Genomic DNA, 25,957 nt, shown 5'->3' on the forward strand with positions numbered 1-25,957 from the left:
TATTTGCTGACCGACTGGCACATCCCAGTAATTACTACATGTAGTAACCTCCTTCTAGAATAACATCATACTCAGGTTAGCTAGTTGTACCCATAGTATATTACCATCTAAATCGAATCCAGCAACAATGTCTTTGTTCATGACAGGTAAACACACTGAAACACTCATAGTCAGGTACCCGTCTTTTTGAATAGTTTGGTACAACTCCCACTGATTCATGCCTCAGGCCACCAATGATGATGCCCCTTTCACGTGCCCGCCCGCGGAGGAGCCCCAAACCCATTCAGCATCACTTGGAAGTTCCACTTGCTGTGCTTCTGTAAATATACCCTGCCTGTCCTTGTCTCTAGTCGGCCATTATCTTGCCATCAGAAAAGCAATTGGCCATGTCCTTCAATAGGAAGTATGCTGGTCTTCCCGACCTGGTACGTTACGCCCATCATTCATCCCTCCTACCCCATCTCTATTAACCCGTCTACTAACATCGTTTGTTTGGGCCAGGATCTCGCTCCCGATATCTACGAGACCCCCGATCTGACCGACGAAGCATCCACCGTTCCGGTTAGCTACCCCGCCTGACGCCTGAGCTGGCCTTTATCAATGTATCCAACTACTCATCCTTCCATTCTACATTCCATAGACTACAACTATCCGCACCGCATCCAACGCAGACGACGATGCCGGCTCCAACTCCGACATCGACCGCCAGGGAATCAACGCAGATGAAGCACGCGCCCACTTCCTAGGAGCCACAGTCGACGCGCGCGATGTCAACTTCTCCGACAGTATCGCGATGAAGCGAAAGGCGTACAAGAACAAGAACCGTCGCCGGCGCAGAAACGAGAACGGTCTAGATGAGCCCGAAGACATCAGCGACAGCGAAGATGAAAGCCTCGAGAGGAAGCTCGCCCGCCTCCGCAGGGAAGTAGAAGAACTGAAAGACGAGATGGCCGCCCGACAGACCGAAACCGAACCAGAAGCCGCAGAAGGAAAGGAGCCCACGGACGACGGAGTGCTCGAACTAAGCCGCGCCCTGGACAACCTCTATACCTCCCGAACCGACAACACAGGATCACACTCCGCAGCTACACTTCTAGCACAAAAGATCGCAACCAAATCCACATCCCAAACCGCTGCACCCAGCACTCAGAACGCAGACGCCACACAACACCCGGAACCAACGGCCCCCGCATCCTCCGGCGTCCTCGCCCACGCCGCCGCATTCGACGGCCGTCTCGCCCTCATCGAAGCCGCCATGGGCATCTCCAGCTCCTCCAACCCCTTCGTCAGCGACGGAATCTCCGAACCCGCGCTCCAGCCCGTCCTCCCCGCCGTCGACCACCTCACATCCCGCCTCACCACCCTCATGAACATCCTCGTCGGCCCGAACCCCGTCTCCGCCGTACCAACCATGGGCTCCGCACCTCCCTCCACAACAGTCACCACCCCGCATCTCGAGACCCTCTCCACCCGAGTCCGCAAACTCACCGCAGACACAGAAGCCCTTGCCTCCGCGCGCAAACGCGCCGTGGACGCCGCCAAGGCAGCTCAGAACGCGCGCATCGCATCCGCCGCCATTGAGCCCTCAGACATGTCCGTCTCCTCGTCCTCCGCTATGGAGGTCGACCCGGCTGCTACCCAGCGCGATGAACAAGCCACTAAGATCCAGGCCCTCTACGCTACTCTCCCCACGATCCAATCCCTCCATCCCATCCTCCCCAGCGTGCTAGAGCGTCTCCGCTCCCTGCGCGCTATCCACGCTGGTGCAGCGCAGGCCTCCGAGTCACTCGATACCCTGGAGAAGCGACAGGCAGACATGGCAAGAGAGATCGAGCAGTGGCGCGAGGGTCTGCAGGTCGTCGAGGAGAAGATGGGACAGGGCGAAGCAGCGATGAAGAGCAATATCGAGCTTGTGGAACCTTGGGTCCGGGATCTGGAGGCTAGATTGGATCGTTTGGAGGGGCAAGGCGCATGATTGGGGACGTTTTGTGAAATAGTATGAACATATAACCACTAAATTTCTTGTAACTGTAGCTGGTCGATAGTAGTACTGGGAACTCATATACCATCTTTTTTCCAGCGGACTACAATTACCATTACCGAACATTGACACGCTATAGTGTATATTAGAAAGGGAACCCTACAAAGACACACTGGCACGGGTAGTAAGTCTCTACTAAGCCCACGACGAATGATATGTTTTATCACAATGATATATGTATGGTATTATAAATTAGTACTAAGTTAGTAACAGCAGTTCATACTCTGATAGAGGGTTTGGAAAGTACATGAAATCTGCTTCACCCATTGGTAATTGCTAGATACACGCGATGGGGATGCTTGATAGTTGTAACTATAAGCAAAGCGAGATCTCGACGAAGTACGACTCCATGACACTATGAGAGTAATCTAGTTCCTAGCGCTTACGTATACTCGTTATATAACTGTACCCAGGTCGCGCTTTTTTGGGGGTAGTATAACAAAGTCACTGTTTTCATATTAGTACCTATAGAAAATGGGAATTTACCCGGTAGTAAAATACTATATGGAAGCAAATATCAAACTATACTAGGATATAATCACATTACCGGAATTCCCATTCCCCCTGGGGATCCCATTTCGCTTTCAAGCAATTCAACCACTCCACAACCGGGACTTCTCGGCCCCCGACCAGAGACCCATCATCTGCAACAGTAGCATCCATAAGGACTCTGCGCCGAAATGCGCGAACATGGGCCTTCGCATCCCAGGATGAAATTCGCATCCAATCATGCTCGATGCGGCAGAGAGGCGTTTTGAGCTCACCGCGTTGGAGACGCTGGTGACACGACTCACATAGTCCGATATTGAAACAGTATTTGCATGCATACATGCTTGTGCTCATGTCTAGCGGGCAGTCACACTCATCACATACATAATTATCGCTAGCTTCATCGAGTGCCTTCTCATATCGTTCCATGGATTCGAACAGTGCCTCATAAGACTTCCATTTGGCTGCGTGATCATCACTCAAGGGGAAGTCGATATCGGTCTCGCTTAACAACCTGCGTTGGCTTCGCAGCGAAAAATATTTGGTTTCAGAAACCTTGGACCAAACGCTGATGGGCTTCTCGCAGTTATTCTGGAAGTACTCCCTGAGCTCGGTGGCTTCTGGTGTCGTAGTTTCCTCGTCAGACCGTAGCCATTCTTCCAGAATCTTAGCATCCAGGACACGAGGAGCTAGGAGCGAAAAGGCAGTAAGGGCATTGACTCGGTCACCGGTGTGAAGGAAGATCAGAAAAAGACGGATAAATCCGCCCATATCATTACCAGTCGTGTCATCAGATAGCAAGACAAATGCCTCTTTGATATTTTCCTGGAAGAGCGCTTCAGCATCCGTTTGTTTACCACGCCGGATGAAGTCTGCCGCCAGGTATGTCTTCGCAGCAGACATGCCATGAACAATACCCTTTTGATTCTGATATACCTCCTCCAAATCTGCAGAATACCTTTCGGCCCTATCGGGGTTTTTCAATGTCTGTGTGAAGTAATGACAGCCCAGCTGCCGCCCCACTTTGTCCAGTAAGATTGCACCAGCAGACTGGTACTTGAGTTTTCTCAAAATGATTTCAGCGCAGTCTGTCCACGCTTTGGCAGCCTGATCAGCATGGGAGGAGGTTTCTGAATAGCATGCAAGTGCGATCCCTTTATGTAAAAGTAACATGGCCCACGTTCTGGCCTGGTTCTGTGCCTTTGCATTCTCGATTGCTGTCTGCATGTTTTCCAGTAAGGAAGCGAAGTTATCGGCAGAGGAGGAGCATATGGAGATGATGGTGCACAGCAGGCTCATCGTCTGAGTGGTGTCGTAGTAATAATCTTCGATGGCCATTTTAATCACTTGACCCAAATGTTCCATGGGTCCTGAAGTCGTCTTGAGCTTCAGTGCACCTATAATCCATTTTCCGAGCTCCTCTTTGCGGTTACGAGACCACAAAGTCTTGATTAGCGCATATCTGGCGTTGATATTGCTGTCGCTCAGTTTCAGGGCTTCCTCGAGATATTGCAAAGCTTGGTCCTTGTCTCTGTCCAGTGACGCGAGACGAACCAACACTTCCCCATGTCGTTCCTTGTCGATGTCTCCCATCTGCTTCAGTAGCTCACTGGTCTTCGATTTGGATAAGTGGCAAACCAATGTTAGCTGCTTTGCAAAGAGGGAAGCGAGGACACCTTTGGAAGAACTTACCTTCTGATAATTCTTGAAAGCTTTCTTGTAACTATTAGCATACTCATATGTTTCGGCTAGCCGTTGTACCCAAACATCTTGTTCGCGCATGCGGCTTGGTCCCAGTACCCTCTCGCACCATTTCTCAGCCTTTTTAACGTCATAATCTTCGATACCGTCATCAGATCCGAGGCTATGATCATCATCTTCGGGGCTAGAATCCGAAACTTGGTTGGCATGATCAACTTCTGCATTCTACTACAAGTCAGCTCCAGGCTGAGATAATCTCGAAAGAGGGAGGTCATAACCCACCATATTGAGAAAAGCCCTGAGCCACTCAAAAGAGGCTGTGGTGGAACTGGGCGATCGGTCCTGAAGCCATTTGTGATTAGCCAACCTCGCTAGTGGCTCAAAGAGCTTCTGGTTTTGTTTCTGACCCTTCTGCACCTCTCTGATCTTGTCTCGGATAAGCGGATGTTTGATGGCAGCATCGTCCGACAGCCATTTGCAGAATGAAGCTATAGCATCTGAGGAAGTGTGCCATCTCGTTTGTTGCAGAACATCCCAATGTCTTTCAAGGCTCATTGGGCTTAGAAATAGCTCTTGGACATTTTCACCTATGGTTCGTCGATCGATATCCTTGAGGTCATCAAGTGGAGAGGGCTCCTGCAGGATTGCTAAATGAGCCGGAAGATCTCTTAGTAAAATTCCTCCAATTGGCCGTGATAGAGGATCAGGTGCTTTTCTGAGAAACTCGAAGGTCCGTTTCACGATTACCAAATGCGCATTCAGCTTCGTGACTCGGATGCGGTGAGTTGAGGGCTTCGCCATGTCCATCTGATTTGCATCAAAATTGAACCGATTCATCACCGAATGATTGGCCAGATCCCAGAAGAACCGCTGGGCTACTTCGATACTTGTGTTTTGGACGGATATAGTAGCCGAAATAGCTGATTGCTGGTCCTTGTTTTGATCCAGGATTATCAAATGCTTCATCTCTTTGCGAAGTCGAACTCCATCATCTCTCTCCTCCAAGATCAAGGAAAACCTATCCCGTATTTTCTTTCGCAGAGAGCTTAACGGCGGTGAATTCGAGCGGATGAACTTTTGCTCCCACTAACGATCAGCCAACCTCCAATTTCCTCAGGCAACAACATCTTTCTAGATTGGCATTACGTTGGTTCAGAAAATCTCGGAGGAAAATACGTACCAAAAAGGCTTCAAGCTGCTCAATATCGAGGATGACATCCTTGGACATGTTGAATTCGCTCCAAATAATCAGCTCATTTAGTTCTGCGATCTCCTTCCAGTCGAGTGTTCTTTCAAGATCTTGTAGCTCAGATTTGGCCAGATCTGAACCTCCCCGGCTCAGCGCACTGAGAAAGCGAATGAGTTCATCTCTGCTATCTGATTGAACCAGATTCTCAATCCTGTCAAGCCATTTCTGCACTTTGTGGAAGCTACCACGGGCGTTCTTCGTTACTGCCTCGCATATCGACTTTCTAAGGTCAGCAAAGTCCAGAAAGTCTTCCTGCAACAAGTCTTTCTTTTCCAAGAACTTTGCAGTGTAATCAGCGATTACCCTTTGATTGTAGCATTCCATCTCCTCAGATTGCAGACAATCTTTCTGCTTTGAGTACGCGCGCAATAGTTTCCTTGACCCTGTGACACAGATGCGCAAGGAGTTCCTTTTAGACGGAATTTGGTTGGTGATGAGATGATTCATGAAATCCTTACACTCCTGCTCTGCCAGGTTATCGAGGCCATCCAGAATAAGATAACAAATCATCTTATCTGGAGCCTGCCAAACATTCAGAGCGTCCAGGAGGCCCTTATAACCCGTCCCCTGGGCCCTTCCATCCTCAGTTTTCAGAAAGTGCAACAAGCGTCGCCGGTAGTCTAGATTTTGCTCTGCCAGTTGTAGTCCCGTGGCTCTGACACAGTCTTCCAGCGGTTGCTGGTGGTCTTTAGGACTTTTTGGCATCGGAGGAAAGGAATAATAGGCGGCGAACGGTTCCTTCTTCTTGATGTTCAAAAACATTGATGCTGCACAGACGCTCTTTCCTGTTCCTGGTTTTCCAAAGATCAAAAGTAATGGTGGTACACCTTCATCCTTCTTGAGCGCCCAGGTCTTGTAAGACTCCGACTCGAGGAACGGGCACTTTTGGTCTTTCGCCATGCGAACGGTTTCCGTATAGACACGAGGACCCAACATTACTCCATCCTCCGAAGTTACACGCAGATATTTTTGGATTTTGCTCAGCTCATCCTGGCGGGTGATTTCGTCGGAGCGCTTGCTGACGTACTCGGAAATTCCATCGACTTTACCATCCATAATATCGATCTTGTCGCTCGAATGTAGAATTTCCTTCAGCATGATCATCTGCTGAACATATTCTTTCTGCTCGGAAAGGGCTTTCAGCTTATCAAGACCTTCTCTGATGGGATTTTGGTTTGACAAAATCCATTTTCCTTCTTTGAAGTATTGGTAAGCCTTGCCCTTCTCGAGAAGCTTCACACACTGAGCACAGAGCGTTATAAAGGCCATCATGACATTGCAAACCGAGATCATCAGGACCCGGTTAACGGCTGTACCCATATCATCATATTCCTTGAATTCCGTGAAGCGTGGCTCAACTTCATCAATCACAGCCCGGATGGACTCATGAATGCCATGCACCTTTGATGGGATTTCCAGGATATACGACAAAGCACTAACACAAGCGCTTGCAGGTGAGAATGCCTAAAAAGTTGATCTTAGCTTCATGGCCGCGCAGATATAAACCGCTCTTCCCGAGCGGATATCTTGATGCTTTTTGGTTTCTTTTCTTCTTTGTCTTACTAACGAGATACTTACTGCATCGGTAGCAGTTTTTATGGGTCCTGTCCAGGTCTGAGCAACAGACACGATCGTAAGGAACCTTTGCCTCGTTGCTCTGGACGCATCGTCCTCTCCATTCCCGCCCGATGAGATTCTCGCCTTGAGTTCTTCAAAGCTTCGAGGGTCTTCGAATCTTCTGGGCTCAAGCCTTCTCTTGGTGATCTTCTCAAATTGAGCACAGGCCTCGTTCAATAGTCGGCGAATTGATTTAAGTCTCTCTTGGGGGTCTTGCACTGACGGAGTTTCCATCTTGGCGGCAGTACTTTGGAGCTTCCTCTTTTTCTTCCTAATTCTCTTTTTTTGATGTTCCAAGTTTTATGTTCCGATGGTTTTGGTACGAAGAATTGGAACAAAATGTGATCGAAATGTTGAGTATGACTTTGGTTTGACCTACTGGACTCGGGGATGTATGGATAGTTTTCTTATCACTCACTTATGTTTGCTTTTGCTCACAGCCCTCCAACCCCCTCCCAAGGCTGCAGGCGGGGTTCATGTGAAGCTGAGGCTATAGGAATCTTTATTTCCAATGTCCCTCTTGCTTCACAGACTACTCAAGCACACGAAAGTGTCCCAGTTCATGGCACATCTGGTGACGATTCATTGTGCAGCACTACATACTAGACATACTTGCGGGGATCCCAGATAGAGGACTGCTTTGCTGTTCTCAGTTCGATATGAAAACGATGCACCTCTCTATTGATTGACCGGCTTTGGGCTGAAATGAGGGGAAAATAGATAGATAGGGCATCAATCACATTCCTACCCCAAGCGAAGGAGAGCTGAGGGGAGTGGACCTGACAGATGCAGACGACTTTCAGCTGGCACTGTAGACATTGCTAGTGTCCTGCTGGAGTTATCTGGTGGCGCTAGGCCATTCCCTATTATGTCTGAGACAAGCTAGCCTTGCTGCAAGCTCCATTCTCCAGGAGAAGCAGCGCACACACGCCAATCCTTCTTGGTTGACAACGTACAACAATCCAACAAGGGTATCTCTGTATATTCTTACAAAACGTGAATATTCTATCAACTCATACGTCCACCCCTCTCCTCAAAATCGTAATCTTCGGCTCCATCCTCACCTCAACCCACCACCCCTTCGTTATTACATCCCTCACAAATGCTCTCCCCTTCTGGAACAACCTCACTCCCTCATCCCCAAGTACATATGCAACCACCTTCTCCTCCACAGCTCCAACAGCATCATCACCCGGCCGAACGATCCTTAGTCCTGCGAACCCATCAACTGTGTCGACGACTTCCCAGGACCCTAGGATCTTCTCCGACTCCTCGCTTGGCTCGACGAGGACGTAGTCAAACTGTGACCAGAAGGTCGGGGATAATTTGGTGGTTTCGTCCTCGGTCTTGTCGTAGTGCCAAGTAGGTGTGGTTGACTCTGAAGGAGAGGAGGGGTGTTGAAGGAAGCGAGTGACGCCTGTTTGGCAGGCGAGGTTGCCTAGGTAGACGGAAATGGAGTCGGGGGATGAGTTGGTATTCTCGGCGTAGGCGTGGAGGGTATTCAGGGCGTGAGCACCGGGGTAGTTTGCTGACGAGGCGGGGAGGAGAACAAAAGTAGAGAGGAGGAAGGAGGCGAAGGTGGATGCGAGCATAACTAGGGAGAGGAGACGGTAGAGGAGGGATTTAGTTCGATGTGTCCAGATGTACGATGCGCCGAGGGAGGCGGCGGCGGTGAGTGCGGGGATGGTGTAGATGATGAAGCGCCATTCTTTGTGGGGTTGGGCGCTGTAAATGGCGAGGAAGAACAGGGAAGGAATGAGAGTGTTGGCTGCGAGGCCGCGGGTGGAGGGCTGATAGAGGGCGAAGGGGATGCCCACGACGTAGGTGAGAGGGTTGAGGAGGAGACGCGGAACGGCGTTGGTGAAGTAGAAGTGCCAGGGGTGGGTGCCCCAGGCGGAGGCTTGACCGGAGATGACGTTGAATTTGAAGGCTGCGAGTTCAGGCCAGAGGGGGAATTGTTGCCAGAAGAAAGAGTCCACGAGGACGGTGGAGGTGAGGCCGACGAGCAGGCCGAGGATGCCGGCGGGGATGATCTCGCGCTGGATGGTGATGCGACGGGTCGCGAAGAGAAAGAGGGTGTTGGTTGCGAGGAAGATGGCCAGTTCGGAGCGGAAGATGATGCCGGCGACGGTCATAAGGTAGAGAGAGAGGCGGGCCCGCTTCTTGTATACTGTCGGACTCACGGGCTCTGGGAGGATATATCGCAGGGCCAGGGTGGTGAGGCCAAAGGCGAAGATGTTCGATAGGGTCCGCGATGCGTAGTAGAAGATGTGGAACTGGCTGGCTTGGAAGAGTAGATACCAGATTGCGGTGGTCTTGCCCGCAGTGCGGCGCAAACCAGAAGCAAATGCCAGTAATGAGGCAGCATTGAAGAGACCCAGAATGGCGCGTGCTAGAAATAGATCACCATTATTAGCGCTATTGCTCGAACCATTTAGAAAGAAGCACATACCGAGGAATTGTCTGTCAATGTTGGCCTTCAACCAGGTAAATGGTTGCGACAGGCCGGACAGCATCACGGCGCCAACGAACGTCCTAGGGACGGCGCCAGGGAAGGCAAAGTGATCATATTCAGCGCGCAGAGTCTCGGAGACATTGCGAGTCGGGATTCCCGAGGACAGTATATCATGAATAGCCTGGATGTGGAACGACTCTTCTACCTTAGTGTAGGGAGCTGCGGCGAGATGGAGGAGAACAAGGGCCGGGATTGCGGCGAGGAGCAGCAGGAAGACTAGAGAATAGATCAGTATACTGTGCAATGTTGAGAACTATAAATGACAGCCTACCGACGTCTCTCCCCATGATGACACCATATATACTTTCTCAGTATGTCTAGAATACTCCTAACAAGAAGACAAGAAAGAGGAGTATATCCAAAAGGACAACAACATCCAAGCGGGTAAAATTACGTATGCCGCGATACTGCCGCCGCGGCTTCTCCGCCTCTCCTCCGCCATCTCCATCCAGTATCTCCGTTTCACCACCATCACTCGAGAACCACATCAATCTAGACGTCCTTTTCCCTCCCCCCACCGCCCAAGATGTTCTTCTTCGGTCTTGGGAAGCTCGTTTACGGTGCGCACATTCTATTCCACCCCCTACCACCCCGAATTTATCCCACAGGAGGCAACAAAACAAGTAACTAACCCAATCGCATAATCACAGTCATCATCCTCCTCATCAACTCCCTCGCTGTCCTCTCCGAAGACCGCTTCCTAGCCAGAAGTACGCCATCCCCCACTCACCTGCCACAAAATTGAATGAATGAATGAGTAACTCACGGAATGAAAAACAGTCGGATGGGGCCGCACACAAAACGACCCAGCTTTCGGCGCAACCTACGATACCACCAGCGTCAAAGCGAAGACCATTAATCTGATTGCGAGTGTGAGGACTGTTATGCGAAGTATGTCAACGAATCCCCATATTTCGCTATTGCATACCTACTAGTTATGCGATGTGGTGGGAAACAATGGAAAGAAGAGAGACACAATGCTAACGAGCTGTGGGGAAATGTTTTAGTACCGCTTATTGTGATCAATACGATAATTATCGTGTACGAGCTTATTCTGGGTTAGAGTTGGGATTGAAAGCTGAACTGGGGATAATATGGTTGAGTAATGGGGAGTTGTGATATAAATGCATACATATATGATTACTACTGCTGCTGCTGGGATTCTTGCTCTGGTCTTGGGGGGTTTAAAGAGATGTGTCTGTATTCCAACCCTTGCCTTCTTTCTCTTCTTTCTTATTGTTGTGTTTATTGTATGATTGAAAATGGATTGAATGGATTGAACAGAACAGGGATGAGTGCTGTCCTACTGTAATCATATGGAGATGTGCAAATGCTGGGATCCTAATGCTTAGGGTGAGAGGCACGTATGTCTACTCTGTGCTCGAGTCTGAGGTGGGTACTAGCTGGCATGATAATGAACACCCCTGTTTCAATGTCGATAGTTTCGTTACTATCTAATGCGTGTACTCGCATCGGTCTATATACCACGCAATGTTGATACATATGGTCTATCCCACGAGCCCGAAGGATGAAATGCTCACCATGACCAGACAAGATGTGACAAGTCCAGATCTCTCGACTTCACTCTTCCTACAAAGAATCGCGCTCCCTCTTTCGCTCCTGGCATCGACAAAAGATGCCCTTCGCATTCCTGAATCCCATTGCGAACCCCATTTCTCCATAACCCATTTTTGAATGGTAGTAAAATCGACAACGTGTGATAACTTGTAACATCCAAAACCCGAAAAACATCATTCGCCGAACGCCTCACTTGCCCAGCTGTGTGACCCAGGCACGGGTATCACATGATCAAATAGCAGTCAAAGAAGATATATAGCAATAACAAGTGAAGCAATGGTTGGCTAAAACAACATGCAGAAGCAAAGTTCGAAGACATCACAATGCAGGCAAGAGCCCAATAGTGAGTAAAAAAGTAAGACAGGGACCGGACCCATTTCAAACCTTGCATCCACTGGCAACATGCTCGCACCCTGAGCAATATCGCCATATGAAGGAGCCGGTAGTGAAGAGAAGTGTGATGATACATCAAGAAAGTATGTACGAAAAGTCCACGTATGTTATGTGCAAAAGACGAACAAAGTTGCATGCTTGGTGCAATCGGCGAAATGCGGGCCTTATGAAAGGATGCTGAACGACTTCTTCCGGATGCTGAAACTCCGCCATTTCCCATGCCCTGCCCGGTCGCCCTTGGGGCTCTTGAGAGCGTCTGGCTCGTCATCTCGGCCCAAGGGCTTATGAACGATGTGCGACTCCTTCGGTGGGGAGGTCGTCCGCGGTGAGAGCGGCTGGACGGGCTCCAATGGCGGCTGGCGTGGTGTTAGAGGCTCGGCACTAGGAACTGACGGCAGGCCAGACGACGACGAAGCACGGCTTTCTTTGTCTTTGCCCAAGCGCTGACTGAAACTCTTGCTGCCCCGTTTCAACCGGCTAAGACCGTTGCTGGTTTTCTTCGGATCGCCATCCTTCCCGTTCTCCGTAGGATTGCGTCGATCCTCATCTGCTTTCGATGCTTTGCTGGCCTCCAGGGCAGCCTTTAGTTCAGCTTCCTCGCGTCGCTGATTTTCCTTAACCCTCGCTTCTTGTTCTTTCCGGCGCTGCTTTTCCAACTCCTTTTCAGCTGCTTTGCGCTCCTTTTCTTCTTTAGCTCGCTCCTTCTTGGATTGGATGTCACTCTTCTTAGGGCTCAAAGGCCGGTTGACAGTTTCAGGTATTGGCGGAACCGGAGGTGGAGTTGCTACCGCGGGACTTGACGGCTCAATGTCTGGACCAGTATATTCTGTATGTGTGGGTAGCTGAGGTGCGGTGGGGGCTCGTCGGAGGCCCGTGTGTCGTTGGGGCTCGTCTGGCACAGGGATCTGCGAGGCACTATGAACATGTGCCAATCCCGAGGGGTGGGGGAAGCCGTTCGGTTTCACAGCAGCTTCATTCGCATCAGCCGCACTGGCATTCATGTTCTCCATCTCTTGCTCCTTCAAAACAGCCTCCAATGTAGTCTCCTGGTAGAATAGGACGTAGGCACATGCCAAGCCAGGCTTATCACCAAAGAAGTTGCGCACGTAGTTCTTGTCAACAGGCTCTACCATTTCGTCATCAAAGAGCAGCCATCCGCGATCCTGCGTCTTGATGATAGACACATAATGCCCGTGGTAAGGACCGCCCCCAATGTGGACCACCACGGCGTATAACTCGTATAGGCGATCGGGATCCTCCGCATCGTCTGTTGTGTTAAAAAGACGAAGATGGTAAGGGTACACGACCCGATGAAAGAGCTTCTGCAGTCGTTGGAGATCCTCGGTATATTTGAATCGCTTGAGATGCAGGGCCAGAATTCGCGGGAGGCGCTTGATTTTCATCCTTTTCTCGGCCTCCTGGAGCCCACCGCAGTTATCGCAGTGAAACTTGTTTCGCTCGCAGAGCATCTCTTCTGCTGAGAATTTCCTCAGACATGAAGTGACCGACGAGTGCTGCTCCAGATCTACCGACAAATCTAGGAAAATCTCATCGCGCTGGGAAACATTCTCGCACGTCAAGCACTGTGTCTCTGATGTCAAGGTTCCCTCGAACAGCTCGTGCACCCATCGCGTTGTGTTGGGAGTTTTAGAGCCCGAACTGATCGACTGCCGGGAGGAGTCGGTGGTGTCAGCTGGCGGTAAGCTCGGTATAGGTTGCTTCATGGCTTCTGCTTCTACATTGGCGACTACTTCGTTCAGCACAAGGTTCAGGAATTCGTGAGCATCTTGATGCATCGCCGACCGAAACATTTCGTTCTCACGGCGAAGAACGTCAAGGAAATGCTGTGGTCGTACGATGCCTATCCTGGACTGGCTCGCAACGACCGATTCGAATATATCTTTGAGTGATGTGAAGAGCGATTCTGACATTCCATAGCTGCCTGCATTGTTTTTCGTTTCTAACAGCGGCAGTGACTGCAGGGCGATTTTCTTTTTGTACTCAGAAGAGTCTTTATCTTCGGGTTTCGGTGGCTGAGCAGGAGGTGCGCCGGGTCGCTGAGCGTTGGCGAGTCTTTGTTTCTCCGCTTGTGCCTCAGCTTCCTGGTTTGCGGCGAAGTTTTGATAGCGAAGGTTTTTCGCCAACGCAGCCTCTAGGGTTTCTATCGGCGTTCGTGTCGGATAGTTGAGCACGGCTTCGCGAAAGGGTACTGAATAATAGAGACACTGCAAGATTGAGTTACAGTAACTGCGCAAACGGGGGATTAGTGACATGACTCTAGGACGGTGTTCCTCCCCTCTACTGAATGGTTGAGACCGATTGGCCACTCACCAAGTATTTCCGTACTGTATAACACAAGCCACTGTTAGAAACTCTGCCAAACCGGTGTATAGGGTGCAAGAATGGCCAACTCACGTTCTCCATGCCGAAAAACTTGTCGCTACCGTCTTGTCGAACAGAATCCGAACCCATTTCCTGCAGCATCTTCTCCAGCGGGGTCATCGGAAGCGCCAGGGGTTCTTTCTTCGCGGGAGTCGCCCCGACCGAAGGAGTGGAAGATCCCTGAAAACGATGCAGTCAGCATTGTGGTAGTTGTGGCGAACGGTAATGGAGACGCGACAGGTTGGCTCTTCAGCAATCTGATGGGCGTGCTGCATGTCCTTTCACGGTTTTCCCAAGGATTGCCAACATGACCAGGCATTTGATATGCCCCAAAGATGTAGGAGGCCAGAGCATGTTCAGAGACAAAAGAAGCGCGACCAAGCCAGCAAACCGGGGGCACTTACCACATCTCTCCGGAAACTCCTCAGAAAAGACCCCATGTTTATCGCAAAGTCTTGAAGACCTTAGTATTCAACTTCATCTGGTAGCTTTCGCGGGACACAGTAGCCGACACCGGAACCGAAGGAGAGTGAATGTGAAGCGTTATATCGGCGCGCAGGCGAGCCAGCCGGTATGCGACGGCAGGAACCAGTAAGCGAAGTCGAGTAGAGATAGGAGGGTTTGTGAGAGCAACGGTCGGCGATATGATGGGGTTTTTGACACAACGGAGTGACAGCGACAAAGAATTAAAAGAAGAGAGTCTAGATGCTCGGCATAGGGTTTCCTAAATCCGCGGATCCGACGAGCGTTTGAGGAAGGGCTTGAGGGGGGGAAGAGATGTGGATGAGTGAACCAGGAATGGGGCGGAACGTGAACGGGCGGCGGAAATCGAAGGTGGAGAACGCTGCGGTCGGAGGGAGAAAGGCACAGGCGAATTGAAAGCAACGGTGGTCGAAGGGATGTGTAAGAAGACGAGCAGGCAGAATGCAAGGTCAGACAAGGAGAGGAAGAAGGTGAACAAGAGAAGAAAGAGATAGAATAAGTGAGAGACAGAGGCAGAGGGAGAGAGAGAGAGAGAGGAGAGGCGGGAGTAGGGGAACGACGTTGTTGGTAGCCGGATTATTCCCCAAGTCAGGAACCTCGAGCCATACACAGTACACTGTTTGATACACCAGATACTTTGCAGTGGATATTAAATACAGCCTTTCACATCTGCCTGGGTAATATTACATGGGGGTTCTCCCGTAATGACGGGCGGGTGCGCGGGCCCGAGCGGTTGGGGGGGCAAACCCGATTTGACTTTTGGAGATGAACGTTTCGAAGGAGGGGAAAGCTGGCTTTGACGGGTGCTACTGTCACAGATTGGGTAGAGGGAGAGACTTTGAACCATCGTTTGGACGGGAGCATATTCCCATAGTCATCCGAGTCTAGATGTTGGGCTTTCTCCTCCCCCGCAAATTGTGTGGTGACTGCAAGAAGAAACACCCGGCCGTCTTCTCGATCTCACACCAACTCCGGTAAACCTCAGTCATACTAGGTTTCTTTACCCAAAAAAACACTCTTCAGTATTTTACAGCGGTTTTCAAAGATTTGACTCCTCCCACGCATCTTCCCAAGAAAGACATCCGATGAACCAGCCCCATTCTGTGTTTCCCCCTCACTATGACTAGAATCTTTACCACTTTCTCTCATCTTGATCCTAGCGAGTTCAAGTGGCCCCCCTATAGCTGGCTCAGCTCTTTACACTACGTCACAGTTTCCATATATTAAAGTTCCTCCACAAACATACCCTTCTACGCCGCGTGCAATTTAATACTTACACCAGAAGAGGAGGGGGTGACATTTGAGGCCAGATCCACTGACCCTGACATATACCCGGTGGTTCTCCCCTCCGCCGTAAACTCCGCCAGTTACTCTTTAAATCCGAGGGACAAGTGACCTACAGATTCAAATTTGGCATGCTAAGAATTCGTCTATTCTTGTCTCCCCCTAGTTAAGCCTGTTGGACGAACACAAGAGAAGATAAGCCGTGCAGAGGATTGATGTGGAAGACAGACAGAGAAAGCTTGCGCAGAACAAGTGGCCATCGGGTAATATGGAAGGTACGAGTCGTGAGGTGCGGTTGCGTCGATGTCGAAAACCCTCGCTCTGATTCGTTGCCAGCCCATTGGCATGGCTTAGCCTTTCCACGAGCCTTCTGCGGTCGGTACTACCTGAAACGCACATAGGTTGCGTTGAGATGCGTGGGGTGGCTATGCTTCCACTGCAGGCATGGAAACCCAACTGAGCAGGATACCCTGCGTTAGCAATAGCCGTGACTAGTGTTGGTGATAGATAGATAGATAGAGGGAGGAGATGCTGGAATCAACCAGCACTCACAGCTAACTCAGCAGTCTATTTATCGAGCGGTCGTGGACGCGGGATAAACTGCGTGATTTTAGCAACCAGTCCGGCCTGGCGGCGTTCTTGGCGGTGGCTTCATGTTGGCAAGTTATCGCAGCGCCTTTGGTGTCCGGGGTATTTGCTTTTCCCAAGGGGGCGGGGAGGTACCAGGGGCACTTGCGATGGGGGTCAGGAGACCCCTCGAGCATTCCGATCCAGTTCTTATTCTATATTAACTTTGCCATTTCCAGTTGTAGTACCATGCAATCGTCATCTGCGTTCTTGAACTACAACGTTGTACCTTTCTTCCCCCTCTTTCTGGGGTACGGTCGGGGCCATACCATTATTAGATAAGATCAGTACCACCTAGTAAGCGGTTACGATGTTAGTGTACACAAAGCGAACATGGATAGGTACGATGTCATACATACCGTATCACGCTACACCAGAACCACGTGGAAACTCAAGGATCAGAAGGGTGCCCTGTGTCCAATCGCATAATTTAATCCGCCCCACATACCCCATCCACCCCAGCATTTGAGATACTAGCGTCATACAGACCGAAGGCGTTGTACGGAGCGGATGTAATTGTGCCTTACACAGTACACACAAACACACCCCATAAGGAGCAGGGTTTGGTTTTCCATTCCGTTCCAGTGACACTCGTGTCGCTTTCCGATTCTGTCAAGGAACAACAGCTGCCACTTGCATCCGTGGTAAAGTTAAATCGGATCGAGTTCGGCAGTGAAACCATAATTTATACGCGTGCATAAAAAACATAACGCAGCCTGCCCTTGCAATTTCAACCAGGAATGACTGCGAAAGTTATGAAGACCAACAATTACGGCGTAACCGATAGCATCCGCTCTGTGTCCGTTCAGCCCGATAAAGCGCCATGATAACTACTAACTAGGTAACATCATAACCCGGGTTTAGCTTATTAAACTGCCAATTGATAAGCACCATGGATCTGGGTTTCAAGCCTGCGACAAATCAATGGCCTTTGGGGAAGATCCTTGAGAACAGGCCATAACGTCATTGGGTGGACATGGGGGCACTAGGGCCTGCACTAAAAGCTGCGGGCGTCTAAATGGAACCTTCCACCGCGCTCGGTCTACTCCGGAGTCTAGTCCGAAGTAAGAGTAGGTTTTGCTACTGCTACTGGGATGGAGGTGTGCAGTGCACTCATTGTGCCTGGTCGAACTGGAAAAAAACGCAATACTTACTTACAGACATCAGCTGTGCAAATTACAAAGTGTAACATCACCCCATGTGCCGGTCTGCCTCACATCAAGCCACCGTTTTCCCCGCCAATAAGCGCCCCTGTCCATGTGGGTTGATACTATCCATGTGCTTGACTCTACCACGGGGGCAGATCTTGGAATAGGTAGGACCATAACGGGTGGTCAGGGATTCTGGCTGGAATGGCGAGTACAAAACCAGTTTGGGGGGCTGGGGCTTGGGAGTGGGACAGGTTAGGCTGTAGTACTAAGTAGTAAGTAGGAGTGGTGACTGCGGCTTTGTACTCGGGTTCACTTGGCTCTTTCGCCCTCGGTCGGATGGCGGAATGGGACCGAATCCGAATCTGAGTAAGAAGGCACTTCAGTGACAACTGCCAACCAGGGCGGTGTTCATTTGCTTTACTGGCAGGGAGTTAGTTCTCCCGTACTACCACGTTGTATAACCGTGTAAGACAGGAAACTTGTCGCATGCCCCATTCGGTGATCTACTGAGCCGGATGGACATCCCTCTAAGGTGTTCCTTCAGTGACAATTTCTAATTTACTGCGAAGTATCTCCTGCTATACTTGTAACTATTAATACTTCCTTGGCAGGAGAACTCCACGACTCGGCCAGTTTGTTTCTGGGTTAGCATCAATTTGTGATCAACCCTTATACCGAACAGTGCATGAGATGACACCTTTGTCTAATATCTACCACCAGATTTAGGCGTTGTTATAAGCCTGAGGCCATCCATCAACCTCTTGCCGCTTGCAGCCTCGATCTCGCATCATTCGTAGCCACGAGGTACTAGATGTGGACGAGGAATGTGTAGATCTAGCCAGCATTCCAGCTACGATGTGACTGACTTGTTATGATCCCTGCTACATCGCCTGGAGGCGGAAAACAAGTCGCAGCGCTGGGCGTCATGGCTGGTGATCTATCATAACATAGCAAGAAACCAACTCCATGAACCAAAAAATGGCTGAAAGAAATGCATATATTCTAGGGTCATGATGCTGGTTGACGATAAAAATCAAAAAGAAATATGCGACACCTCTGGGACTCGAACCCAGGCGGGCGAACCCACAGGCTAAACAGCTAGTACGATAAGGTAGTAGCAGGCCTGCGCCTTAAACCACTCGGCCAAAGTGTCAATTTGATAAGAGTAATAACCTCTATAATTATACATGATTTACTTCCGACATGCACTGTCTGACTCACAAATCTTCAACCACCGATTCGCCGACTTCGACTTTACCTCCAAACATCTTTTGCTCCTGAATTTAAGGCCGCCCGTCTATAACGCCGGTTCGCGCGGGAGAGTCCGACATCAATTCCTTGAATGCACCCCTCACTCCAACCACGCATTCTCCGCTCCGCCCGACGAGCCCTGACGGAGTATCCCCGGGCCCCAGCGAGCAGTTGCAGACGCAGCACCAGCAACAGCACCAACAGGAGCGGTAGTAGCCTTCAGCAGCCCCAAACCAGAGAGCGGCCAAACATCCGGCAGGCGATCGAAGCCCCCACCATCCCCCACCACCGCCACTACCACATCTCCTTCTCCCACTCGACTTTTCCCTCCTCCTCCCCCTCCATTCCCCTCCCCCATCCCTCTCGTTCGCTCTCCACCATGCCCAAAGAAAAGGAATCCAAGCTCTCCTTCAACCTCAAGACCCCCAAGGGTACAAAGGACTGGTCCGGCTCCGACGCCCTCCTCCGCGACCGCATCTTCTCCACCATCGCCGATGTCTTCAAGCGCCATGGCGGTACTGCCCTCGACACTCCCGTCTTCGAGCTGCGCGAGATTCTCGCCGGTAAGTATGGCGAGGACTCCAAGCTCATCTACGACCTCCAGGACCAGGGTGGAGAAATCTGCTCCCTCCGCTACGATCTTACCGTCCCCTTCGCCCGTTGGCTCGCCATGAACCCGGACGTCCGCAGCATGAAGCGCTACCACATTGCCAAGGTGTACCGTCGCGATCAGCCCGCCGTGAGCAAGGGTCGCATGCGCGAGTTCTACCAGTGCGATTTCGATATCGCCGGTACCTTCGACCCCATGGTCCCCGATGCCGAGATCCTGCGCATCGTCACCGAAGTCTTCGAGGAGCTGGGCTGGAACGGTCGTTATAACATCAAGATCAACCACCGGAAGATCCTCGACGGTGTCTTCCAGGTCTGCGGCGTGCCCGAGGAGAAGATCCGTCCGATCTCCAGTGCCGTCGACAAGCTGGACAAGATGCCCTGGGCGGATGTGCGCAAGGAAATGGTCGAGGAGAAGGGTCTGGACGGCGCCGTGGCCGATAAGATCGAGACATACGTGATGCACAAGGGCGGTCGCGAACTCCTTAAGAACCTCCTCAAGGATGAGGGCCTGACGGCCAACGAGTCCGCCAAGGCCGGTCTCGAAGATATGGGTCTGCTCATGGACTACCTTGAGGCATTCGGCGTGCTGGACAAGATCTCCTTCGACATGAGTCTGGCCCGTGGTCTCGATTACTACACCGGTGTGATCTACGAGGTTGTCACCGAGGGCTCCGCCCCCGCCGTGGCGTCCTCCGCACCGGAGGCCCAGGCCGTGCAGAAGTCCAGCAAGAAGAGCAAGTCCAAGGGCGGCAACTCGGAAGACGACGACCGCTCCAACGACCCGACCCTGGGTGTCGGCAGTGTCGCCGCGGGAGGTCGCTACGACAACCTGGTGGGCATGTTCCTGCCCAAGGCGCAGATTCCCTGCGTGGGTGTGTCCTTCGGTGTGGACCGTATCTTCTCCATCACCAAGGCCCGTCTCGAGCGTGAGAAGAGCGCCGAGGCCCTCCGCAGCAGCGAGGTCGATGCCTACGTTATGGCCTTTGGTGGTAAGGGCTTCACTGGTATGCTGAAGGAGCGGATGAGCGTGTGCCAGACTCTCTGGAACTCTGGCGTCAAGGTAAGCCTCCCCCATATACTCTCTCCCTCCCTCTTTGAACGTATATACTAATAATAATCTACAGGCCGAATTCTCTTACAAGGTCAAGCCCAAACTCCCCCAACAATTCAAGGCCGCCGAACAAGCCGGCGTCCCCTTCGCCGTCATCCTGGGCGAGGACGAACTCGCGGCCGGCAAGGTCCGCGTCAAGGAAATGGGTCTGGAGGACGGACACCCCGAGAAGGAAGGTGTTCTGGTCGATCTGACTGCTCTGCCGGCGGAGGTCAAGGCCCGGGTGGCTAAGAAGCGGGGAGAGAGTGTCGAGGGTGTTGCACAGCAGTTGGGTGAGATGAAGGTTGATGCATAGAGATGGGAAACCATATACAGGGCTTAGATGGGTTTCAACTTGTTTGTGCTAAGAGCGTTCATTCAATTCCCAAAAAAAAGTATAGGGTGGGAAGGAAAAGAAAAAATTCAACGAAGATGTTCTAAAATACAATACCCGGGGGTTTATTTTTCATTTCATCTCTCGCTTTTCATTTGTTGCTTTTGTCTTGGTGTGGTATAGATAGAATAGCAGTCGAATTGGAGCGAGATTGTTCTTTACTATTTATATATATACTTTTCTTGGTAAATTCGTGGGTCCATTAGTGCTTCATTTTCTTACAGTATTTTACCATGTTATCATCTAAGGTAGTAAGTAGTCTGGAGTCTAGAATTGATATACTGCACACATGTACTAGTCATATCATACACTTGAACAAATGATTGAAGTACTGCTAAAGAAAAAAAAATAATAATATACATACCCCTCCCTATACCTCATTATAAACACATAGGTTCAGATTTACGACCCCTCAGCCCCCTTCATCAACAACCCCTTAACAAACGGCACCCGATCTATCACATCCAGTCCCAGACTGCGCGCCCACGCCACAGGTCCATTACCCGGGACATTGTACAACTTATGCAGGACATCACAAGCACCGCCGATCTTCGCATTCGTGCCGTACCGATCCCATGCGTACCGCTCGAGGGTGAGTAAATCACCCACGTCCATACCATGGTGCACGGCGTACTCGATCGTCTGCGCCAGGGACGCCACGTCGCCCAGACCCAGGTTCAAGCCCTGACCGGCGAGCGGGTGGATGACGTGCGCGGCATCGCCGACGAGAGCCACGCGGGGAGAGACGTAGGTGGAGGCGTGGCGGAAGCGGAGGGGGAAGGAGGCCACGCTGCCTTCCTGGACGCCTGTGACCATGGGTGGGAGGTGGGAGGGCTGCGGGGTGTGTTGGAGGCGCCAGGTGAGTTCGTCTTCGTAGGGGTTCTCGGTTGTAGTAGAGGAGGGGCGTTCCATGCGCAGCATGTATTGGAGGTCGGTCATGGAGAGGCGGAAGGCGGCGTTGACCATGGAGATGAAGGCCTTCGGGGAGAGGGATTTGAGGTAGGCGGCGTTTTCGACGGTCGTGGACCAGACGAGCGTTGCGTTGTTGTTGGGGAGGGGGAGTAGGGCGATGGGTCCGCCTAGGGAGGGGAGGAAGCGCTGGTAGGCGGTTCTCATTCCGAGAGGGAACGGAGCCGGGTCTAGGTCGGCGAGGGAGAGGCTCGCGACGATGCCGTGTCGGTTGTAGTCCCATCCGTCTGTGGCGATGTCGGCGAAGCGGCGGACAGGACTGTTGATGCCGTCTGCGCCGACGAGGAGGCGCGCGGCAATGCGGGTGGGCGGTTGGGTGGTGGTGGTGGTATTGGTGGGTGTGATGGAGAGGACGGGCCAGGCGGAGAGATCGGGGCCGTCGGGGGTATCGGTGCCATTGGTGATGGAGGAGACGGTGCTGTTGGAGAAGAGGGAGAGGTTGTCATCCCCGGAGGCTGCGATGCGGGAGAGGAGGGCGCGAACGAGGTTGGAGTTCTCGGTCATGGTCGCGACGGTGCGGAGGTCTTCGAACGGAGAGGTCTCCATGGACCAGTCGAAGGAGATGCGCGAGCCGGTTTCGCCATCCCAAACTTGCATCTCCTGGTAGGGCTGAGCGCGGGATGTGTCAAGGTGATCCCAGGCGCCGATCTTCTTCAGGAACGAGACGGAGGAGGGAGTCAGGCTGCTGACGCGGTTGGAGTAGTTCTGCGCATCGAGGGACCACGAGCGGGCTTTGTTCAGGTCTTGAGTTTCGACCAGGGCGACTTTCAGCTTTGAGGTGGTGGGATTAGCCCCTAGAGAAGTCAGTTAGAGACACCAATTGAATGTATACAGCGCATTGGAGCAGCATACGAAGTGCAGCCAGCAGGCCTAGACCGGCAGGACCACCGCCGACGCAGACGACATCGTAGATCTCGGGTGCCGTAGCGTTAGAGGGCGAGTGGGAGGCATATCTCCTGCGGGCAGGAAGACGGCCCAATTGACAAGACGGGCAAACGTAGGGACGGAGAGCCGTCCGAGAGAGAGGACGCATGATGAGAGATGGGGCAGTGAACAGCGGGGAAGAGAGAGCGAGAAGCCGGAAGTGGAAGGGAAAGTGAAGCCATCACCAGATACTAAAGCAAACAGAGCAAACATCATTCCGCATCCATCAACTACCAAGTATCAAGTCAGTCATCATTCAACCCCCAAGCAACTACTCATTCTCCGCCCCAAATACTAACTTTTCTCCTGCATAATAATCAATCCAAGAAATACATATCTCAGCATACCATCAAATTTCCACAAAATGCAACATGCCATCTATTCCCCCCCTGACTCCAAATCTCACTCTCACTCTCACTGCCACTGCCACCATGCACTCACTCCGCCACAATGCACCCATTCCAATTCCACTACTGCAGAAAGGCAAAACACCCCCTTCAAGCAAGCTAAAAAAGAAAAAGAAAAATAGATAACTAGTAAAATCCTGAAGAACCTTAAAGTATATTAGTACCAGACACAGCCCTACAACTCAATTGAATCTTTCACTCTCCAACTTTAATATCTATCATTTCACTCACATAACAGCCCTACTACCATACTATACATACCGAGAAAGGAAAAAAGGAAAGATGTCCTCAAACAACACCACTACCACCAAAAACCCCAAATCCCAATCCCAATCCCAATCCCAATCCCAAACACAAGAAGAAAGACCCCATCTATCCGCCAACTTCGCCCACCCATCATCGCAAAGAATCGACTACGATCATGAAGTCTACCTCCATCTAATGTCCGGGGATGATGGTGATGATACCCGCAAGGACAAGAATAAAAGCAAGACGCCGAATCAGGTGTATAGGGAGGTTAGTACCATACCTGATTTCATTGCATGATTTTTTATCTACTATGTGTTTGTTGGGTTTGTGTGCTTGCGCCAGGGTGTATCTGATATTAGGGGTATCCCTGTGGTAGAATATCGTGCGAAGACATACGACTCGCGCGCTGGATCCGGCGGTGGTGGACCCTAATGCGCAGAGGGATCCGAGTCCCCTTGATTTGGAGTGGGCGGAGAGTCAGAGGGTTAGAGAGAGGTTGGTGGGGAATTGATTGGGCATTATGGTCATGGTGTCTGAGGATGATGGATGAATGGAAGGGTTCTAATGGGCGAGTAAGAGGTGGAAAGAAAGACAGAGAGAAAAGTGCAACGTCGTGATGATTATTTCATTCATGAAGCAACAGTCTCCTTCCGTAATGGTAATAGAGAATCAAAACCCTCATGAAGCGAACAAAAAGAAAACATGGCTAGTGCGATATCACAGTGTCATAATCAGTAGTACCTAAATGTAGCAATGGTGGTTGTAGTAGTAGTAAAAGTTATCACCTCTCCTCCATGCCTGGGTCATGCTCTTCTTCCAAGTCTCCCTCCATCTCAGCCACAAATCGTTCCCAGGTATTCAGTACTCCCTGGTAGAACTCGATCTGCTTCTCGGCCAACGCTCCAAGCGTATCCCGGAACTCTACGGCCTTGATGCGCTCGAAGTCTGCCACCTCGCGCACAACTTCCTCGTCGAACATCTCCGACGTTGTTTTAGCCGACTCGACCTCGCGCGTGAGCTCGTCGATGCGGAGCTCCAACTTCCGCACCCGCTCGCGTCGCGATTGCTCGTGATCAACACCCCGCATGTCCTCCATCTTGGACCGGATGAAAGAGGCCGGGGAAGAGGTCAGCGGGTTGGAGGCATAGTAGGAAGAGGGGTTAGAGGCGAGGGAGTCCCGCTCCGCCACCGCCTTGTTTCGATAGTCGACCAGCGCTTCGAAGTCGAGCTGTTTCTGCTCGCGCGTCTTGAGGAGGGCTTTAAGCGAGACAATGTACGCCTCCATATCCCGCAGCGACCCCAGATAATTCTGATCGGTGTGATCCTTGAGCGTCTTGAGCCCGCGCCCCGTCTCCTCTACCGAGGCTGCAAAGACTTGTAAGGGGACCTCCACCTCCGGTTCTAGGGGCACTAGTTTGCGGAACTGCGTAGCCAGGTCATTATAGTCTGCCTCGAGATCCGATTCTCGCCGAGCCACCCGGGCTACAATCTTCTCCACATGATTGAGGTCCTCATCCAGTTTATCCGCCTTCTCCCGCACTTCAATAAACCGCTTATCCGGCTTGTGCACCTTAGTGAAAGCGTTGACAAAGGTGTCGGTAAAGTTGTCAAAGATCCCAGGAACCCCGCTGCCGTCCGAGGTGCTGGTCGAGTTGCGCGTGGACCGCAACCGCATGTGTGCATTCCAGTCGGGAGATTCCAAGAAGATAGCCAGCAACGGCGCGCGCCGAAGCACGGGATGCAGCGTAAGCCGTTTCAAGAAGCGATGTAGAGACCATGCCCGTCGGGTGGTAAACTCGGGTCCGAACCGATCGCCGCGGACATACTCCATCTTATGCTTATCCGGCAACGGCGGGACGGCACAGGCAGGGTATTCGCGATAAAGCGTCTTGTATAGGAAATAGAAATCGGTGAATCTGCGTCGCACGGTGAATTCGGGTTTCTGGAAGGACTTGAAATCGGTCTACAGTTCTGGTCAGCGAACACTGCAACTACACACTCGTCTCCATTCCGAGACCACTGAAGGCAGACAACCCACCGTAGTAGTAACCAGATATGAAATATAAGCGTCTTTTGTCCCATCATTCTCTTTCAACGGCGAATCTACCCGGCACTCTAGCACACCGTCGCCGATACCCGCCAGGTCGACGGCATCCGCCAGTGGCCCAGCCTGGGGGCTCTCTTCAGCGTTGCTCATCCTCCGTTTGCCATTGACATCGTGAGTGTATGGTTCCTGTTCCTCTGTATCTGTCCCGGAAGTCGTAGGTCGCGAGAGATCACTGTCCGGGTCATGCCTCCACGAGACGCTGTCAAAGTCGTCGTGCTGATCCATCGAGGGGGTGGTTGGGTTGCCTGCCGCCTGGAGCCGGCAGAGAAGGCTAGATCGGTAGCGTTGGAGTGGGTGGAGATGGGGATCAGTGCGAGGTACAGTACGTGGAGCTAGGAAAAGCCGGTTTTTAGATTAATCTGAGGGTTCTAGAAGCAGGACAGCAGGATAAGGTGGGAGGAGTGAGGAGATGGAGGTTGGTTGGCGGGCGGTCAACAGCAGGAG

General features: G+C 51.5%; 9 protein-coding genes and 1 non-coding gene across 10 annotated transcripts; 4 read left to right on the forward strand and 6 right to left on the reverse strand.

The window, feature by feature from the left end:
- The first annotated feature begins 111 nt into the window (after positions 1-111).
- BO85DRAFT_389119 (dynactin subunit 2) lies at positions 112-2,222 on the forward strand. Its single transcript, XM_025656734.1, has 3 exons — positions 112-425; positions 502-561; positions 641-2,222. Exons 1-3 carry the CDS (start codon positions 387-389, stop codon positions 1,973-1,975), a joined length of 1,434 nt encoding a protein of 477 aa, XP_025519885.1. The 5' UTR covers positions 112-386; the 3' UTR covers positions 1,976-2,222.
- Positions 2,223-2,478: 256 nt separating this feature from the next.
- On the reverse strand, positions 2,479-7,405 carry BO85DRAFT_465807 (uncharacterized protein). The gene is made up of 5 exons (XM_025662087.1): positions 7,044-7,405; positions 5,412-6,944; positions 4,514-5,305; positions 4,223-4,456; positions 2,479-4,144 (listed from the first exon to the last, which is right to left on the reverse strand). The coding sequence occupies exons 1-5, from the start codon at positions 7,329-7,331 to the stop codon at positions 2,585-2,587; spliced, it is 4,407 nt and encodes a 1,468-aa protein (XP_025519886.1). The 5' UTR covers positions 7,332-7,405; the 3' UTR covers positions 2,479-2,584.
- Positions 7,406-7,720: 315 nt separating this feature from the next.
- BO85DRAFT_122200 (dolichyl-P-Man:Man(7)GlcNAc(2)-PP-dolichol alpha-1,6-mannosyltransferase) lies at positions 7,721-9,948 on the reverse strand. Its single transcript, XM_025653920.1, has 3 exons — positions 9,884-9,948; positions 9,550-9,828; positions 7,721-9,489 (listed from the first exon to the last, which is right to left on the reverse strand). Exons 1-3 carry the CDS (start codon positions 9,897-9,899, stop codon positions 8,111-8,113), a joined length of 1,674 nt encoding a protein of 557 aa, XP_025519887.1. The 5' UTR covers positions 9,900-9,948; the 3' UTR covers positions 7,721-8,110.
- A 106-nt stretch (positions 9,949-10,054) lies between these two features.
- Positions 10,055-10,632, forward strand: BO85DRAFT_122220 (YOS1 family protein). Its single transcript, XM_025653921.1, has 3 exons — positions 10,055-10,172; positions 10,263-10,322; positions 10,393-10,632. The coding sequence occupies exons 1-3, from the start codon at positions 10,139-10,141 to the stop codon at positions 10,545-10,547; spliced, it is 249 nt and encodes an 82-aa protein (XP_025519888.1). The 5' UTR covers positions 10,055-10,138; the 3' UTR covers positions 10,548-10,632.
- Positions 10,633-11,747: 1,115 nt separating this feature from the next.
- creB (ubiquitin C-terminal hydrolase CreB) lies at positions 11,748-14,405 on the reverse strand (the record flags this gene model as incomplete). The annotated part of the gene is made up of 4 exons (XM_025663203.1): positions 11,748-13,830; positions 13,915-13,928; positions 13,999-14,145; positions 14,370-14,405. The coding sequence occupies 4 exons, from the start codon at positions 14,403-14,405 to the stop codon at positions 11,748-11,750; spliced, it is 2,280 nt and encodes a 759-aa protein (XP_025519889.1).
- A 4,153-nt stretch (positions 14,406-18,558) lies between these two features.
- On the reverse strand, positions 18,559-18,663 carry BO85DRAFT_t46. Its single transcript has one exon. It is a non-coding gene; the product is annotated as a tRNA-Ser (tRNA).
- Positions 18,664-18,787: 124 nt separating this feature from the next.
- BO85DRAFT_465810 (histidine--tRNA ligase) lies at positions 18,788-21,104 on the forward strand. The gene is made up of 2 exons (XM_025662088.1): positions 18,788-20,433; positions 20,498-21,104. The coding sequence occupies exons 1-2, from the start codon at positions 18,853-18,855 to the stop codon at positions 20,777-20,779; spliced, it is 1,863 nt and encodes a 620-aa protein (XP_025519890.1). The 5' UTR covers positions 18,788-18,852; the 3' UTR covers positions 20,780-21,104.
- Positions 21,105-21,106: 2 nt separating this feature from the next.
- Positions 21,107-23,069, reverse strand: BO85DRAFT_516520 (putative ubiquinone biosynthesis monooxgenase (Coq6)). Its single transcript, XM_025664851.1, has 2 exons — positions 22,679-23,069; positions 21,107-22,620 (listed from the first exon to the last, which is right to left on the reverse strand). Exons 1-2 carry the CDS (start codon positions 22,857-22,859, stop codon positions 21,260-21,262), a joined length of 1,542 nt encoding a protein of 513 aa, XP_025519891.1. The 5' UTR covers positions 22,860-23,069; the 3' UTR covers positions 21,107-21,259.
- Positions 23,070-23,359: 290 nt separating this feature from the next.
- On the forward strand, positions 23,360-24,052 carry BO85DRAFT_122311 (uncharacterized protein). The gene is made up of 2 exons (XM_025653922.1): positions 23,360-23,673; positions 23,783-24,052. The coding sequence occupies exons 1-2, from the start codon at positions 23,440-23,442 to the stop codon at positions 23,915-23,917; spliced, it is 369 nt and encodes a 122-aa protein (XP_025519892.1). The 5' UTR covers positions 23,360-23,439; the 3' UTR covers positions 23,918-24,052.
- Positions 24,053-24,187: 135 nt separating this feature from the next.
- Positions 24,188-25,738, reverse strand: BO85DRAFT_362490 (sorting nexin-4; the record flags this gene model as incomplete). The annotated part of the gene is made up of 2 exons (XM_025655633.1): positions 24,188-25,369; positions 25,445-25,738. The coding sequence occupies 2 exons, from the start codon at positions 25,736-25,738 to the stop codon at positions 24,188-24,190; spliced, it is 1,476 nt and encodes a 491-aa protein (XP_025519893.1).
- Positions 25,739-25,957: the final 219 nt, after the last annotated feature.

The sequence above is a fragment of the Aspergillus piperis genome (assembly GCF_003184755.1).
Source record: "Aspergillus piperis CBS 112811 unplaced genomic scaffold BO85scaffold_2, whole genome shotgun sequence".
NCBI classification, from domain to species: Eukaryota; Fungi; Ascomycota; class Eurotiomycetes; order Eurotiales; family Aspergillaceae; genus Aspergillus; species Aspergillus piperis.

Excerpts from the sequence above, each read along its gene's own strand:
- BO85DRAFT_389119 (XM_025656734.1), top strand. The coding sequence starts at position 387 with ATGTCCTTCAATAGGAAGTATGCTGGTCTTCCCGACCTG. Across the intron at positions 426-501 it reads ATGCTGGTCTTCCCGACCTG|GATCTCGCTCCCGATATCTA; the intron begins GTACGTTACGCC and ends TGTTTGGGCCAG. Across the intron at positions 562-640 it reads ACGAAGCATCCACCGTTCCG|ACTACAACTATCCGCACCGC; the intron begins GTTAGCTACCCC and ends TACATTCCATAG.
- BO85DRAFT_465807 (XM_025662087.1), bottom strand. The coding sequence starts at position 7,331 with ATGGAAACTCCGTCAGTGCAAGACCCCCAAGAGAGACTTAAATCAATT. Across the intron at positions 6,945-7,043 it reads ATGCAGTAAGTATCTCGTTA|GCATTCTCACCTGCAAGCGC; the intron begins GTAAGACAAAGA and ends TCAACTTTTTAG. Across the intron at positions 4,457-4,513 it reads TCAGGGCTTTTCTCAATATG|AATGCAGAAGTTGATCATGC; the intron begins GTGGGTTATGAC and ends GACTTGTAGTAG.
- BO85DRAFT_122200 (XM_025653920.1), bottom strand. Across the intron at positions 9,490-9,549 it reads CATTGACAGACAATTCCTCG|CACGCGCCATTCTGGGTCTC; the intron begins GTATGTGCTTCT and ends ATCTATTTCTAG.
- BO85DRAFT_122220 (XM_025653921.1), top strand. The coding sequence starts at position 10,139 with ATGTTCTTCTTCGGTCTTGGGAAGCTCGTTTACG. Across the intron at positions 10,173-10,262 it reads TCTTGGGAAGCTCGTTTACG|TCATCATCCTCCTCATCAAC; the intron begins GTGCGCACATTC and ends GCATAATCACAG. Across the intron at positions 10,323-10,392 it reads AGACCGCTTCCTAGCCAGAA|TCGGATGGGGCCGCACACAA; the intron begins GTACGCCATCCC and ends AATGAAAAACAG.
- BO85DRAFT_465810 (XM_025662088.1), top strand. The coding sequence starts at position 18,853 with ATGCACCCCTCACTCCAACCACGCATTCTCCGCTCCGCCCGACGAGCC. Across the intron at positions 20,434-20,497 it reads TCTGGAACTCTGGCGTCAAG|GCCGAATTCTCTTACAAGGT; the intron begins GTAAGCCTCCCC and ends AATAATCTACAG.
- BO85DRAFT_516520 (XM_025664851.1), bottom strand. The coding sequence starts at position 22,859 with ATGCGTCCTCTCTCTCGGACGGCTCTCCGTCCCTACGTTTGCCCGTCT. Across the intron at positions 22,621-22,678 it reads AGGCCTGCTGGCTGCACTTC|GGGCTAATCCCACCACCTCA; the intron begins GTATGCTGCTCC and ends TGACTTCTCTAG.
- BO85DRAFT_122311 (XM_025653922.1), top strand. The coding sequence starts at position 23,440 with ATGTCCTCAAACAACACCACTACCACCAAAAACCCCAAATCCCAATCC. Across the intron at positions 23,674-23,782 it reads CGAATCAGGTGTATAGGGAG|AATATCGTGCGAAGACATAC; the intron begins GTTAGTACCATA and ends TCCCTGTGGTAG.